Source organism: Mus musculus, chromosome 3 (genome assembly GCF_000001635.26).
Source record: "Mus musculus strain C57BL/6J chromosome 3, GRCm38.p6 C57BL/6J".
Taxonomy (NCBI): domain Eukaryota; kingdom Metazoa; phylum Chordata; class Mammalia; order Rodentia; family Muridae; genus Mus; species Mus musculus.
Genome location: NC_000069.6, coordinates 131,181,166 through 131,197,094, shown reverse-complemented (window position 1 = coordinate 131,197,094; position 15,929 = coordinate 131,181,166). Strand labels below are relative to the sequence as shown.

At 46.0% G+C, this 15,929-nt stretch overlaps 1 protein-coding gene across 9 annotated transcripts in view; it reads right to left on the bottom strand.

The window, feature by feature from the left end:
- The window catches only part of Lef1 (lymphoid enhancer binding factor 1), a 114,061-nt gene that overhangs the window by 27,263 nt on the left and 70,869 nt on the right, over positions 1 to 15,929 (bottom strand). For 5 of the 9 annotated variants that reach the window (NM_010703.4, NM_001379059.1, XM_006501070.4 and 2 more), the window contains 5 exons: positions 12,320 to 12,452; positions 7,670 to 7,760; positions 5,989 to 6,072; positions 3,844 to 3,966; positions 2,308 to 2,470 (listed from right to left, as the gene is read on the bottom strand). In NM_010703.4, coding sequence (NP_034833.2) covers positions 2,308 to 2,470; positions 3,844 to 3,966; positions 5,989 to 6,072; positions 7,670 to 7,760; positions 12,320 to 12,452 — 594 coding nt within the window. The remainder of the gene's footprint in view (positions 1 to 2,307; positions 2,471 to 3,843; positions 3,967 to 5,988; positions 6,073 to 7,669; positions 7,761 to 12,319; positions 12,453 to 15,929) is intronic. The other 4 variants (NM_001276402.1, NM_001379060.1, XM_030252440.1 and 1 more) reach the window with 1 other exon arrangement.

Genomic DNA, 15,929 nt, shown 5'->3' with positions numbered 1-15,929 from the left:
TATGATGTATATTAAGAAAATTTTGATTCATTCACATGGCTGGGCATTTCAATTCTAGAGACAGTAAAGATGAATTAAAAAAAAAAATCAAAAGATAAAATGTTCCGGGATGGATTTAAGATCCACTTTTAAGCAGTCTAATCACGCTGGTGTAAAACTTCATGATTTTTAAAGCCAGAACTTTAAAGAGCCAGTAAGCAGGGCTCCGCCAGAGGGGAGTGCTCAAAGGACAGAAAACCTGATCTTAATCAAAGACCCAGAGGCCTATAAATAGAAACAGGTGTCTAAATCAAAGACAGAGAGAGACCCCCAAATGAGAACCATCCTTTCAAACACACATGCTTGGATCTGGGGACCGTTCAGGGAGCCGAGAAAGTAGCAATTGTTGGAAATGTGCATTAAAAATAGGAAGCGTACCTCAAAGATCACATCCTCACCCTCTTGAGCAGGAAAATAATTCCTGCTGCAGGGCCAGGGGGCATCTGACTCAAAGACAAAAAGAGGAAAAGAGCTAAGAGAGGTATTCGAACTGAAATTAAAAAAAAAAGAAAAAGCGCCCACCCCTCTTTGCCTCTGCTCTCTCCCACAGAGTCAGAGAAAGTGGTCACCAGCCTTTGGGCTTTTTAACATTAGAGCCCTTCAGAGCTGATGGACTCGCCCCTCTGCTGAGATCTGGCTTGGGAATCACTGTAATTATCATTATTAAGTGTTTAAGAATCCATAGGGAGATAGGACATCACACTCGGAACACCAAAGACTATAATCTGTCCCTGCGCCTTGCCCTCGAGAGCTTGGCATCTCACAGATTGGAGCTGGCAACGGGCTGAGGCGCTGCAGTGGGAATCGATGACTCAAGGCCTGCTTCTGTATTCTGTGCTGGCTGCAGGCCTCGTCTTCTGAATGTTCTGGTGTACTGAGCGTTACCTGATACAACCTAACACACAATCCTCTCTACGCTTCCCAAGGGTGGGTAGGGCCTCCTCTGAACTTACAAAAAGAAACAGAAAAACAAAAGCCAAAACCCATATACAGAGGTCACAAACTAAGAAGCTGTCACACACACTGGGTGAGCACTGGTGCGTAAAGATGATGCATTCTTTTTCTGTTTGTTTGTTTTTTTGAGACAGGGTTTCTCTGTGTAGCCCTGGCTGTCCTGGAACTCTCTTTGTAGACCAGGCTTGGCCTCGAACTCAGAAATCCTCCTGCCTCTGCTGGGATTAAAGGCGTGCACTACCACGTCCGGCCGCATTCTTCATAAAATGTAGTGCAGCGTCAGTAAAAATGTAACCTTTGAGTTCACTTTACAGCTTTACAGATACCAAACTAAGACCACTTCAGTCCTGCGGGAAAGCACGTGGAAGGAACGGCTAGCCGTTTGGATAGCTGTCGGAGAGGGCATTTTCAGAGTTCCCACAGCCTGGTTAGAGTCTGGGACTCCCATGTATGACAGACAAGAGCTACGTAAAGATAACAACACGGGTTAAAGGAAGGATGCAAGGGAAGAAGAAACCCCAGAACCAGCTCATGTGGACTTTAAGCTGTAGAGTGCATCTCCAGAAGTCTGACTCCTCGTTACTTGATACAACCTAACACACAATTCTCTCTACGCTTAGAATGTTCTTAGAATCTCAGAGCTCGACAGCTCTGGTTCTGCCTGGGAAGGTGTGGCTTCCTCTCTCCTCTGGGCTGGTCTCCCGGAAGCCCTGCTGTATTTTGGGTTTAGAGAGCCCTCTCCCAATCTTCACCCCCCCCTCCACTACCCCAATTGTGGAAATCCACACAACTAACGGCTACTAGTCTTATAATAAGTGCAATGTCCTCAGAGGTTCCTCTGCTGGCCCCTGCTGTTCTTTCTTATGTCACCTTGCTAATTACACCCACGGGATTAATGAACACTTTATTAGGTAACTTGGGGGGAGGGTGCTAGTGTCTATATCTGCTCACAAAACATCATACTCCAGGAAGGTAAAGTTGGCTGTTTTATTCAGCGACTGTTACCAACATCACGACAGACAAATAAATACTTGATAAATACAGTTTCAAATGTCGCAGTGATCAGTTCCAGAAAGTTTTTGTTCCAAGCAGAGTCAACATTGTTTACAGCACACTACCATTGTATCTTGGGTACCACTTTCTTGATAATCATGCATTCAGGTATACGTACAAGTGGGCACACAACACACACGCACTCACACATACACACACACACATGACAAATAACTAAGTCTCAGCATATTTTAAGAAGCCATTCTATGGCAGCCATCAACATCATCCGCGCATCGTTATTACGTGCGCACCGTTACTTACTCTTCTGCCCAGGATCTGGTTGATAGCTGCACTCTCCTTTAGCGTGCACTCAGCTACGACATTCGCTCTCATTTCTTTCATATATAACATGAAAGCATTCAGAGGCTTCTTAATATGAGGTCTTTTGGGCTCCTGCTCCTTTCTCTGTTCGTGTTGAGGCTTCCTAAAAGGTGGTGGCAGTTAGGGAAAGGGGCAGGAGGAGGTGGGAAGAGAGGGGGAAGAGAAGATCTGTAGGCATTGCCAGATTCCGTGTGAGGCTGACCCTCCTGGCTCTCTGGAAGCCCCTGGGACAGCATCAACCTCGAAGAAGAGCCTGTGGCTCACCCGATGAAAACCCAAAGTTGCAAACAACTGAACCCCTTCATTTCCACAGTGACACTGGAGTCGGGTTCCTTCACTCTGAGGAAGCTCCATTTAGGGCCCCAAAGATGAGGCCCTTGGTCACCCCCAAAGAAGCTAGGCACAAACTCTGGGCGGTCATTCCTCTTCTGGTGCAATGGGGGCTCACTTAAGGGACACTTTGCAAAGTAAGCTCTGTGTGTGTGTGTGTGTGTGTGGTGGGGGGGAGCCAACCTTGGGTGTTGAGCCTCAGTTGGCATCAGTAGTGGTTGTTCAGAAACTTTAGAAAGCCTGTCATGAGGCTAATTGGTCAGCAAATCCTGGGGTTCCTCTTGTCTCTGTCTTCCTAGTGAGGGATGATAGGCATGGGCCACCACCCCTGGCTCTTTTTGACATGGCCACTAGGGACCAAACTCAAGTTCTCATTAGGATAACACAACGCTCTTTCCTCTTGACCATGCTCCCCAGACCTAATGAGATTTTGACCCTTCTCACTAAACATACGTATTTATCTTCTTTGGGTTGTCAACACTGCTTGGCCCAGCCTTCTCATACATAATTTCTAAATAAGGGGCACACCTACTTTCTTTCACCCTTTCCTTCTTTCTTTCAATGATTTATTTATTTTATGTGAGCACACTGTAGCTGCCTTCAGACACACCAGACGAGGGCATCAGATCTCATTACAGATGGTTTGTGGGCCACCATGTGGTGGCTGGGAATTGAACTCAGGACCTCTGGAAGAACAGTCAGTGCTCTTAACCTCTGAGCCATCTCTCCAGCCCTGGGGCGCCATTTCTTATTCTTCCCAAACAAGGTATCATAGCTTGGCTCTAAAACTTTGAATCCATGCTGAGCCACTAGGGGATCCCATGCCAGTGGCCACTCCTTGAATTCTGAGCTGCAGAGGACTCCAAAGTGGGTAACTGCCCTTGTCAGTGGTTCCGTTCCCTGAGGGAAAGTCTGGCATGGCAAGGGCTCTACAGTTCAAGATCCCTGGCAGCTGCGTGCAGAAGAACCCTGTTCCATCCTGGTGAGTGCCCATGAAATATTATATCCCCTGGTCTTTTCCAGTCTCAGATTCAAGTCCCTATACTCTGGGACAGCATCTTCCAGGCAGAGTCTCATGGAATTTCAAGATCGGAAATGGGGAGCGGGGGTGGGGGTGGGGTGGGGTGTGGCCTCGGCTCTACTTACACGTGCATTAGGTCACTGTCCGTGTGGGGGTGCTCCTGTTTGACCTGAGGTGTTACAATAGCTGGATGAGGGATGCCAGTTGTGTGGGGGCCAGGGGGACCAGGAATCATATGATGGGAAAACCTGTACAGAGAGATGAGAGAGATGAGAAGACCGCTATGGCCAAACCTAGGCAGAGCTACAAGACAGTTCCCTAACTGCGACTGGCTATGAGTGAAGCCCTATCAGTATACTCCTGAGTATTGACTACTGTCTGGAATGACAACTGTTTTTTTTTTTTTCTTTCAATATTCAGCTGGAAAATATAATTATTCCCTGTAGCTTTTCAAAGTGGCGTTCTTCCTCGGGAGGGCAGCAGGCCCAAGATAAGGGAATTGGATCATTTTCCTCGAAAAGCAATTTTCCAACAAAATTTTCAATTTAATTTTGAGAGAAATTACTGGAAAACATGACACTTTACTCAGATTCAACCAAAGGCATCACATTTCAAAATCGCACACAGAGTGTTCTCATACTGCCGGCTGTGGCAGCAAATTCAGAGGGAGCAATGGGCAGAACGGGTGAGAAGAGACCTCACAGACCCTCGTTTCTAAGGTTTTTGCTCTCACTGCCCAAGATGATCGTCTATACAGGAGCAACGTTTGCGTCTCAGATGGGGCCTGAGGAAGAGCTGACTCTGGACTTAAGGGCAAGGGTTAAATTTAAGGCAGGGAGATTCTGTACCCGGGCAGCATCTCCACCTGCTAATGCCTTTCTCCTGGGCATGGAGAATGTAGCATTCAAAAAGTTAGCCAATCCACCAGCAGCCATGGCAAAGGAAGAAACTGCCCTGCGAGAACAGCTAACGATGTATCTCAGCAACCACCCTGGACCTGCCTACGAGAGGTTTTTCTTTCCAATCTGCTTTAGAGTAAAAGCCTAATTTCACAAGAAAAACATTCTCTGTTTGTTTGTTTGTTTCATCAGGAAAGGAGAAAAGGACACTTGCTAGGATGCCTAGTGTTTCAGAAACAAATGTCTTAAGTATTAAGGAGACAAAAATAAAAACATTTGACCAAATAATGCTGCCCTCCCTGCTAAACGGAAAGATACATGATGCTGGTTGTGTGCCTGTAAGGAGATCTTTGTCTTCAGTTCTCAGTGTTAAAACTATTTAAAAAAGTGAAGATTATTAACCAATCTAGCCATCTAGATTTATTTATCTCTGGACAAATGTGTGTGTGTGTGTGTGTGTGTGCGCGCGCGCAAAAGCGCGTGCATGCATGCACCACGCATGTAACCTCAGATTAACCACACAAACTATATAAACATCAAATCCACATTAAAAACAAAAAGAAAAGAAGAGAAAAGAAGAGAAAAGAAGAGAAAAGAAAAGAAAAGAAAAGAAAAGAAAAGAAAAGAAAAGAAAAGAAAAGAAAAGAAAAGAAAAGAAAAGAAGAGAAAAGAAAAGACTGTTCACAACCGGTTAATAGCTCACCATTTGACTTCTGGCACAGTGACACACTGGCTTCCTCGAGAAAGCCACATGGGACACACAGATGACACAGCACAAAGCTGTGTGCACATCAAGTACACCAAGCACGGGACACAGCATCCCTTCCAGAAGCAGAAGCGCCACACAGAGCAGCCCCAGAGAGCGTCACTTGCAGCATCATGTCCACACAGGGCCTGATTCACACACTAAGATGTACACCCTGCCGGACCACTTGTGGGCACTGTCCTCTCTTCCCCCAAAGGCCTAGGGAGGGCCAGTGGAGGACAGATCTGAACTATGGGGTGCGGCCTCATTAAACTGAGTTTAAGTTTCCACAAAGGAAGCAATTGTAGAACTCAGACCCAACTCATTGTCAGGGTTCCCCCTCAGCCCACCTACACCCCACCCAGTACGATCTAAATCCAAACTCTTCTAACGTCCACTATGGGGGGGGGGGGGTGTCTTTGTCCTCCCACGGTAGGTGGTAGTGAATTCTGGAGTTGCAATGGTTCCTGGTGCCCTGTGACGCCTAGTGTGGGAGCCAGGCACACTGCACAGACACACGCGGGGCTGGGTTATGGGGCTCCTAAGCCAGCCAGCCCAGAGGCAAGCGGGGCGGGGTGCGCACAACGAGAGCAGAGGAGCGACCTGGGCGGTCCACCTCCACCTACCTGGACATGGAAGTGTCGCCTGACAGTGAGGATGGGTAGGGTTGCCTGAATCCACCCGTGATGGGATAAACAGGCTGACCTTGCCTGAGGTCACAGAAGAGAGGAACCCATCAATGACAAAACACGAGTTACCAGCTAGCAGTAAGAGTTTGGTGACAGGACCGAGGAGGTGTGGGAAGGCAGCCACCCCCAACATTGTTACAACTCGGTTTCCCTTCCTCAGCCTCCCCCACCTCAACCATCAAAGCAACCTGGGGCCTCGAAGAAAACCCTCCCTCCCTTAGTTCAGAACACAGGCTGGCTCATCAATCGCTCTTTTATCCCTTTCCCTCACCCAACACCTTTAATGCAAAGTAGGACTTAAAAAAAATGCTTCTTGGGTATAATGCAGCCCACAGAATGGTAAACTATCCCTTCAGAGAAGCAGCTTAGTCAACTCCTTATCCAAACCTTTGAGAATTTAGAAATAGAAAGGGCACCAACTGCTCTATTTACATAAAGTAAATACATATTCCGGGATACTGCTCCACCCGTCCCCCTTATACACAACCCATTCTCTGCAGTTACTCTGCTCCTCTCTGAGAGGGCCTTCTTCTTCCCCTCTCTCACGGTCCAGTCTTTATCTTACAATCTCTACTCCCAGCTGCCAGAGACGGCATAGACACATCGCTCCCGAGGAGCCGAGTTCAGACAGAATAATTGAGCTAGGACTCAAATATACACATAATCAATTAAACTCTCAGACTGAGCGACTTAATGATAGAGGGGGTGGGGTGGGATCCCTAGCCTTGCTGGAGAAAAATGCCAGGATGTCTGGGCGTAGAGATGAAGCCAAGATACGGGGGCTGTGGGGAGAGCAGGCTCAACGGAGAATCGGGAGAGATATCTGTGGGACCCTTGCAGCGAGGGGGAACTGAGAAGGAGCAGGCATGGAGCTGGAGGAGGAAGCTGTGTTAGGACAGCCACACACTGCAAAAATTATACTCCTCAACACGGAGCTTCTTTACTGTCATAAAAACAAGTAAGAAGAACTGAATGAAGAGGCAGCAGCAGTAGGATTGTCTCTGGAAATAACTAGTACAGAGAGGGAAAAAAACTGGCATTCAAGTCTGTCGGGAATCAAGAGCCTAAATAAAACAGACTTCTTGCTTCCTTGAAATGAGCCTGGCGCTTGCTTATTAACATCTCAGAGATGCCTGTGTTCTGTTGATTTCTCATTTAGTCTCATTTAGTTACTTGTCTCAGTTGGTCACTTAGAAACAAAGGTAGCTAACCAGCGAGTCTAAGTTCACATCTCAAAAATATGAGTTGTTTAAAAAAAAAAAAAAAAAGAAGAAAGAAAGAAAACTGGAAGAGAAAAGCCTCGCTGAGTGGTGGCTTCCCACGGCAGAGCTGATGCCCAAAGCCACAAATTGAATCCATAAAACTATAAGCATCAAAGCAAACGCAATGCAGTCATTTTCTACACATATTAGTGGACAGATCCAATCCATTTCAAAGTCTCTACTTTTTTTTTTTCAAATAATCTTTCAAATTGAAATGAAATAAAGTTAGCACCTTGCTTGTTGGTGGAAAAATCTCCTGCATTCCACAAGTGTGACTGCACAGGGAGCTAATCTCCAAGAGTGGGAAGGGGAAAGACACGTGCTCACTCAGCTAAAGGCTACAGGAAGGCTCTTACCAGCCAATGGGTGGGGTGATCTGTCCAACGCCGCCCGGAGACAGGGGGTAGAAGGTGGGGATTTCAGGAGCTGGAGGGTGTCTGGACATGCCTGTTAAAGGGAACAGAAAGGTACGGTGTTTATATTCCAGAGACAGTTATATGGAAGAGCAAGAAAAAAAAAAAAAAAAAAAACCAAAATGCTTCATGTCACTGGTGATTTTGGGGATAGAAACCATCTATCATTCACATCGGGCGAGTGGACGTGTGTCTTCCTTAGGATTTCAGCATCATAGCGAAGGGGGTCTTCAGGTGGACAGTTGCAGCTTAAGAAACCCGTGCAGGGATGCACGCACTGCCAGGGCACAACCATCCCAAGACTCTCCTGATGATTTATCCTGTTCTTATTATTTCACTTGAAGAAAATGGTAGACAACTGTTTCTGTGTAGAATGGCAAGTGACAGCCCTTCTGAAGAAGGTGGCCTGCCGTGGGGCTCAAAGATTAGGGAAATTGTCATTTTCATAGGTTCCCTTCCGGACACATAGACTGGGGAAACATGAGACCTCAGAGGATGGAAGATTAATTAGGAATCCTCTTCAGCCCCTCAGTGGTCACACTTGATATGATTCATTTGTTCCTGGCTGCCATTTCCTCTCCCTCTAAGCTGCTCATCAGCGCTGGTCCTCTGGGCGCCAAGGTCACACTGCTCTGGATTAGCTATATTCTCCAGCAGTGGAGAATGCCACCAGATCGGTCCTTGTGCTTGCATCCTCCTGGGAGCTCAGTGTCCTGCAAGTGTGAGACCTACCTAATCCTTAGTCCCAGAGGACATCCTTTCTTAGACCTCACCTTAGGCACAGGGGAGAACAAAGCTGACAAGACACATTCACACTAGGAGAATGTGACATTTAATGCACTGTTTCTGAAAAGTGCTAAGTAAGCCGCTCCATATGGATGACCATGGCTTCAAAAGACCATTTCCATTTAGGGCAATGGTTCTCAATGTGGGACTCGAAACCCCCTTGAGGGTGTCACATGTCAGATATCCTACATATCAGATATTTACATTATGATTCATAACTGGAGGCTCTTTAAATAGCATGAGGTTTGACTACTTAACCCATCCATAGACTTCGTGTATCTTAAGTAACCAAAGGACCTGAACATGGGAGAGAGACTTATGTGGCACCTTGAGTGTTGACATTACTTGTGTGATTTAGGACCAACCTCCTCTCTGTTCTTACACAAAGATGCATGGACTAGAATAGCGTGGTCTCCATGCGGTACTCAGTAGGGCTCCTGCCTCAGGCCAATGCATAGTTTGCTGTTTCCAAGAATCTCTTGAACTCTCTTTTCAGTTTTGCTTAGGCACACTAATTTCCTTTGATCCCATCTAAGTGGGTCTCCAAATTTGTTCCCCAGGCTGTTTTTCTTGTTTCTGGGAACGGGGAGGGGTGAACTAAGGTTGATGCTTCAGGGCTTTTGGTGAGGGACTTGTTGCTTGCTCCCTGACCCTAAGATGCTCAAATCCTCACATCTCAGCATCCTCTGGGAGGTTCAAGTTAAAAACAAACGATCAACCCTCGCCTCGCACCAAAGACAGCCAGAGCAATGTACAACATTAGAAATGTGAATCTTACTATTTATAAATGAGAATGTTCCCAAAGACAGTTTCTATTTTCTGGATATTTCTGCCAGGGGCTACTGCATGGACCTAATATTTTTGTTTTCCCCAACTAGACAAAGCTGACTAGCCTACTAGGAACATTGACATTGGTGGCTCTGGTCTCTAGCAGAGCTAGAATGAGTCTGTTCAGGTTTTGGGGAGGGGACGATAAAATATGAAAGAATGAAATTATATAAACTCAGTATTATGTGAATAAGCACTTTCAAAGCAGAGGTTCATGGTGACAAAGTACATGATGCTCAGGACAAACATGTAGCTACAACCAGGATATCCACATTAAAACAACTAGAGATGGTGGGTGGAATAGCTGTAAAAGAAAGGCTAAAGGAAGCAGAGAAGCAACCATTCATACCACTAGTCTAGTCTCTAAACATGTCCAGAGAAGTAATAAATTAGCTGTACAAAGCAAGGGAGGGGGAATGGCAGACAGGTGAACACAGGGGAAGCCAAATGTATTTGGTAGGCTATAAACTATTGTTCAAAACTAAACTGTCCAAGAATTCTTCCGAGAAAAACCACAACAGCAGTGTGTTGTTCTCCTAAAATAGTGACTGTTCCAAAGTGCTCAAGCAGAACACAGAACACACCTTTTCTTCCAAAAATTAAACAAAAGTAATAATACTCATTTGGTGGGTTTATTTATTTTTTTTATAGCTGAGAATTTAAATCTCCAGTTTTATCACTCACAGTGGCACAGTCTGCAGATATATGTATATCTTAGACCTGCACTGAGGTTGCGACCCACACTGGACAGCTTAGTTTACATCATGGCCCCTCTGGGGACAGCCCAAAGACATTCCCGTTCACCATGGAGAACGCCATAGTGGCCTTGATTTTTGTTTTGTGCCATCCCCAGCACTAACAACAAATAAAACAACCCAGAGCAAAACACTAGGATCTCACAATTTCCGCAGATGTCCTGTCACCAAGCTACATGCCCAATTCCCGGGCCAACATTCTTCTTACCTTGTCTACAGAGATACCTGGGCTCTACTCAAACCCAAGTCTAACAGGAAGTGTTCTGTTTACCCTAAGGATCTGGGGCCTCTGGTGATTGACTGCTAAGTGGTAAATAGCAGAAAACCAAGTGGACCCAGACACTCTTTTCACACTGTCAATAGAGGTCATCCATGGAGGGGCAGAGGGCAGAGGGCAGAGGGCATGCTTGGCCTCTGTGGTCTGGGCATTCCTGTTTTATTGGGCCTTCCCTTATGGTTGCCCAAAGCCCTGCTGGATCCCAGTCTTGCCCGTGCAAGCCAAGACTGACAAGCAATGCTGAGAGGTCCCAGGCTGAGAGACTCTCTGTCCAGGCCCCCACTTACCGCAGGCAAAACCCAAGTGTTTCAAGTTTGTTCAGCCCTCACACAATGTGCTCTTCTGCAAACGAAGACCAAGCGGAGCCTGTCACTGACGCAGAGAGGCCAAACTGAAACTGTGCCCTTTTGTCTCTAGACAGAGATGGTTTTGCACTTCATTTATAATATCTAAACTGAGGATGGGACATTAAAAGGGACAGATTTGCATGGTAGGAATAAAAAGGAACAAAGAAACCCCAAGAGGCTGAAAAAATAACTCTTGAAGCAAAAAATTCCTGCTTTACTCCGTGTGCGTGCGTGTGTGTGTGTGTGTGTGTGTGTGTGTGTGTGTGTGTGTGTGTGTTATCAACAGGGGCTAGAGATGTAGCTCGGTGTTGGGGTGTTTTCTTACTATGTGCAAGGCCCCAAGTTTGATCCCCAGCACAGCCAAAAATTGATTAAAAAATTTAAAGTGGGGCTGGAGAAGAGATGGCTCAGCTGTTAAGGGCACTGACTGCTCTTCCAGAGGTCCTGAGTTCAATTCCCAGCAACCACATAGTGGCTCACAACCATCTGTAATGGGGTCTGGTGCCCTCTTCTGGTGTGTCTGAAGAGAACAAAGGTAGTGTAGTATATACATAAAATAAATAAATAAATCTTTAAAGAAAACAATTCAAAGTCGCCAACATCTTACACGGGAGTCCCCCACGCCCCACCCCCACTCCAAGTCACAGCTTCTTTCTCCCTGCTCAGCTGAAGTCTAAAGGAATAAATGGGAAATATTCAGAAATGAACAATTTTGTACATTTTTAAATGGAGTGCATAATGAAATCGTTGGCTTCTTGTTCCCTATATAGGATACATACATTATTCGTGGGTCCCATGCCCTCGATGCACACACCACCCAACGATTCACTTAGTTGTTGTCTGGGGAGTCTCGTCAATTGATCTGCCATCCTAGCATTACAGTGTCTGTGTCTGAATAACCCTGATGTTATTTAAAACTGACCCTGAGGGCGCAAGCAGCTCTCCTGGTAAAGAAGATATGCCAAGGGGAATCTGTAATGTTCCTTTTTTTCAGTGGAAAGGGACTGTCCTGGACTTAATGTGAAGGAGAGAGAAATCGCGTTTCGATTTTTCAGATCGGGGCTAAGAGCCAGTTTCCAAGCTGTGACGTAGGAGAGAGGAGCCTTTGTTAGCGTGCTGTACTTCAAGACCACAAGAGTCATGGCCTTAGCTTGTTGGTAAAGGCCCAGTGATGGAGAAAAGTGGTTAAGTTTGGGGCTCACATTTATTCAGTGAGTGTGGAGACCTGGGACTTGAAAAGCATACCCCCACGTGGATACTTTAGCAAATAAATGGCCGAGACTTTTACCGTTTGCACAATCTACTGGCTTGTATTGTGTATCATGTAGGCTTTTTTAAGCCGTCACTTGGAACAGGGCAGTATTATACTTTCTTCTGCTTGATTGTTGTTGTTGCTGGGTAGTTGTTTTTGTGAAAAACTAAAGCAACAACAAATTTGTGTAGATTTCTGAAGAACTGCCAGCCAACTGTACGCACCCATCTTCAGGTGCACTTGGACTCCCATGGGGGCAGACACCGGCACACCTGGAATGGTACCCAAGCCCATGCGACACGGCTGCCTGGTTGGCAACAGAGGCCTGGGCAGGCCGGAGGCGCTTACCTTGCTTGGAGTTGACATCTGACGGGATGTGTGACGGGTGGGATCCCGGAGAAAAGTGCTCGTCGCTGTAGGTGATGAGGGGGGTGAGCGGGTGGACCGCGTGAGAGGGCTGCACCACGGGCACTTTATTTGACTGCAAAGTAACCACAAAGCCAATGGTTAATATGGCGGCCTGACTCTTCCTAGTCCCCTCCTCTTCCCAAGGGGGGTGGGGGATGTCACGCAGGAGCAGTAGGCAGTCATTAAGGGGACAAGGGAGCCAAGAGCACAGTTGCCAGTGCTTCCACGCAAATACCCAAGTTCAGGAATGTCCCACAAGAAGGCTGTTGGGGACGGCACGGGCGGCCTGCAGAGGTTCTCTGGCCACAGTGCTTCACATGGCCCGAACCTCTGCACACGTGTGTTACTCGCCCTTCCCATCCCCTCCTTACGTCCCCTTTGATAAAGGGCCGATAGTGCAATCGCTGTGATCTATACGGTCTCCACTCATCCCACATCTAGCTAGAAGACACCATTCAATTAAAAACATGTCCTTTGAACAGACTACTGACCAAATATTGCCACCCCAAACAACACAGTCGGCACGGACTGATAATTTACAGTCCACAATGCCTTAGCATATCCTTCAGGTCTGTGCTCTGACCGTTTGTGGAATCTCGCCACTGTGTCTGACGGGACTGCTTGCTTTCGCTGCTGCTCAGCTGCCCCCTGCTCCTCTGGCATCCACAAGGAACCCCAACCTTGCATGTAATTTCACGACACAAATCTAACAGTTTGAAACAGCACTTTAAATTGCTAGCCTTATTTATGCACTGTAACAGACTTTGGCAGGGAACTGTGGCTGATGCCTGTGACCCCAGGACTCAAGAGGCCAAAGCAGAAGGAAGGCGTGCTGAAGGCCAGCCTGGGCTACAAAAAATGCCCTCATCTCGAGCACAAACAAATACACTGAAAACAACAACAGGGTTGGGAAGGTGGCCCAGTGGGTGACATCATTTGCTGTATAAGCATGGCACCCTCCTAAGCTTGGTTCCTCATGGTGGAACATGACTGTAATCCCAGCCCTGCAGGCAAAAAGATAGCCAGGTCCTGGAGCTTGCTAGCCAGCCAATCCAGCCAAAGTGAAGAGAGCTCCATCACTCACTGAAAAGCACAGCCACACATAAAAACGAACAAACAAACCCATACTTTATGTATCATATATGTATATATGTATACACACATATATATGTATGATACATGACATGTATATATGATATAACACATGTATACCATATCACATATTTATATACACATATATAAAAGTATACATGTTTTTAAGGATTCATATTTTCTATTTGCATGTCATTTATTTAAAATCTCCATCATTTCGATTGTGGCAAAGTTACAAGTCCTCTTTCCACCGAAGCCAGGTGTGGTGGCACATGTCTTTAGTGCCAGCCTTTGAGAGGAAGAGGCAGGTGGGTTCAGTGAGCTCAAGCCAGACAGTCAGTCTACTCAGTCAGTCTATGTAGCAACTTCCAGGTCAGCCAGGGTTACATGTTAAATGCATCTAAAAAATAAAATAAAAGCTGGGCAGTGGTGGCACACGCCTTTAATTCCAGCACTTGGGAGGCAGAGGCAGGCGGATTTCTGAGTTCGAGGCCAGCCTGGTCTACAGAGTGAGTTCCAAGACAGCCAGGGCTCTTCAGAGAAACCCTGTCTCAGAAAAATAAAAAACAAAACTAAACAAAACAAAAATAAAATTATAAAATTAAATAAAAAATTAACAAAGTTTTCCTTGTTCAAGAACGGGTTCAGAAAATAAACCAGTAGGGCAATAAAGTGACAGGCTCAACTTTAGGATGACCATTTTTAAGGAAACTCTAGCTAGTGACAATAGTGTGTGTGTGTGTGTGTGTGTGTGTGTGTGTGTGTGTGTGTGTGTGTGTCTGTGTGTGTGTCTGTGTGTGTGTCTGTGTGTCTGTGTTTACACAGAGGAACAAGGACAGACAGACATCGGATGAGAGTGAAGGAGGGACAGACCAGGATGTCCTACATCCTCTTGCATCAGGCCAAGCTTAGTGGTATGTGCCACCTTGCCCCATCCCTAGTTGTCTTCCTGAAAGCCTGCTGAGTGGATGCTTAACCTTCAGGAGGTAATTCAGATGTTAATTACCTGGATTTAACCATCCCACTACAAACCATGTTACATATGGTAAGCACATACAACTGTATCCACAAATAACAACAACAGCAATGAAAATAGGGGGAAAAAACCCAAAACAAAACCCTTCCCATTTCTCCCAAAGAAAGGAAAGGTAACAGGATTACACACGTGGAAGGAAGAGGTGGCTGTGACTCTGAGGCATGCACTAATTACAGCAGCCTCAGGAAGGTGCCCGGGTGGAAATATTAGAGTAACGAGCAACTCAGCCTTAAGAGGAAGAGAATGTAATGAACTTGCTAGCTCAGGCATGCCTTCACCGTAATTAGTTTGAATTAGTGACATTTTACTGTACTGTGCCAGGCTAAGATTAATGGGAAATGCGTTTCTCAAGAAGTAAAGAATCACATTAAAAAGAAACTGGGGAAGCGGCCTGACAGGTGTCCCCATGTGAACTGTTCAAATGTGTGGCCATGTCTGGATGGCAAAGGGACCCCACAATATACCGTCACAGGGGGACTGCACCTATGGTGCACTCACAGGAACCTTGATGCTTTTTACCAATTAAGCACCAGAAGGATACGGTTTAATGTGAAGGTTACCCTCAGGAAAATAAGAACATTCATCCCAGAGATCCCTAGGGGTCTCTACGCCCATCATGGCAACCGCTCCCCAAAAGAACCTCATGTGGCCCCCAAAATGGTAACGGCAGAAAGTCACACTTTTTTTGTACAATGATAGGATTTCTACAGTGCTTACTATAACAACCCTGAAAAAAAAATCTTTGTAGATTGTTGGGTAATTATGCTTGTGCTTGGTAATTACCAGGTCCTCTCTAATGGCAACCCTTGCATGGCTCATATAGCCCCTGGCCTTTATTAAATGGAGCACCATTATCAAAGCCCCACAAGTTTTCTCGACATATATTAACACAAACATCTATGCATATGAATGTGTAAAAGGCTTAAAAGTCCTTTAATGATTTTCAAGTGTTAATGGTGACATTTACTAAGTATATAAGAAGGGTCTCTGAAACGCAAGGACTCCAAAATGCCAGAGAAAGCGGGTGGGGGTGGGGAGGCGCAAAAACCACAAATTATTATTTTTTTTAAGGTAGACTAGCAAAATCCTTTTGCTTCCCAAATTTGAAAACGAATACATTTCAACTCTAGCTTAGAATAACTACCCCGACCGTTAGATTGATAGTCTCAAAAGCGGTGTAATTGCCAAGTAATCAACAAAGATATTTTCTTAGGGGTTGTCGTCATCGGTGCTGCAGAGATCTTCTGGAAGGATCTCTGCATTTCACATGCCTTTCTGGTTTCAGAGCACCACCCTAAGGAACGAGTTGGCAGGCAGCACTTCTTAATGTCTGACCTGTCCCTCCAGCCATATGGCTCAGGCTCTGGTGCCGTGAATTTCTGCTAAATTATGCTATCCTCGCTCTCCCCTTAATTTTACGGT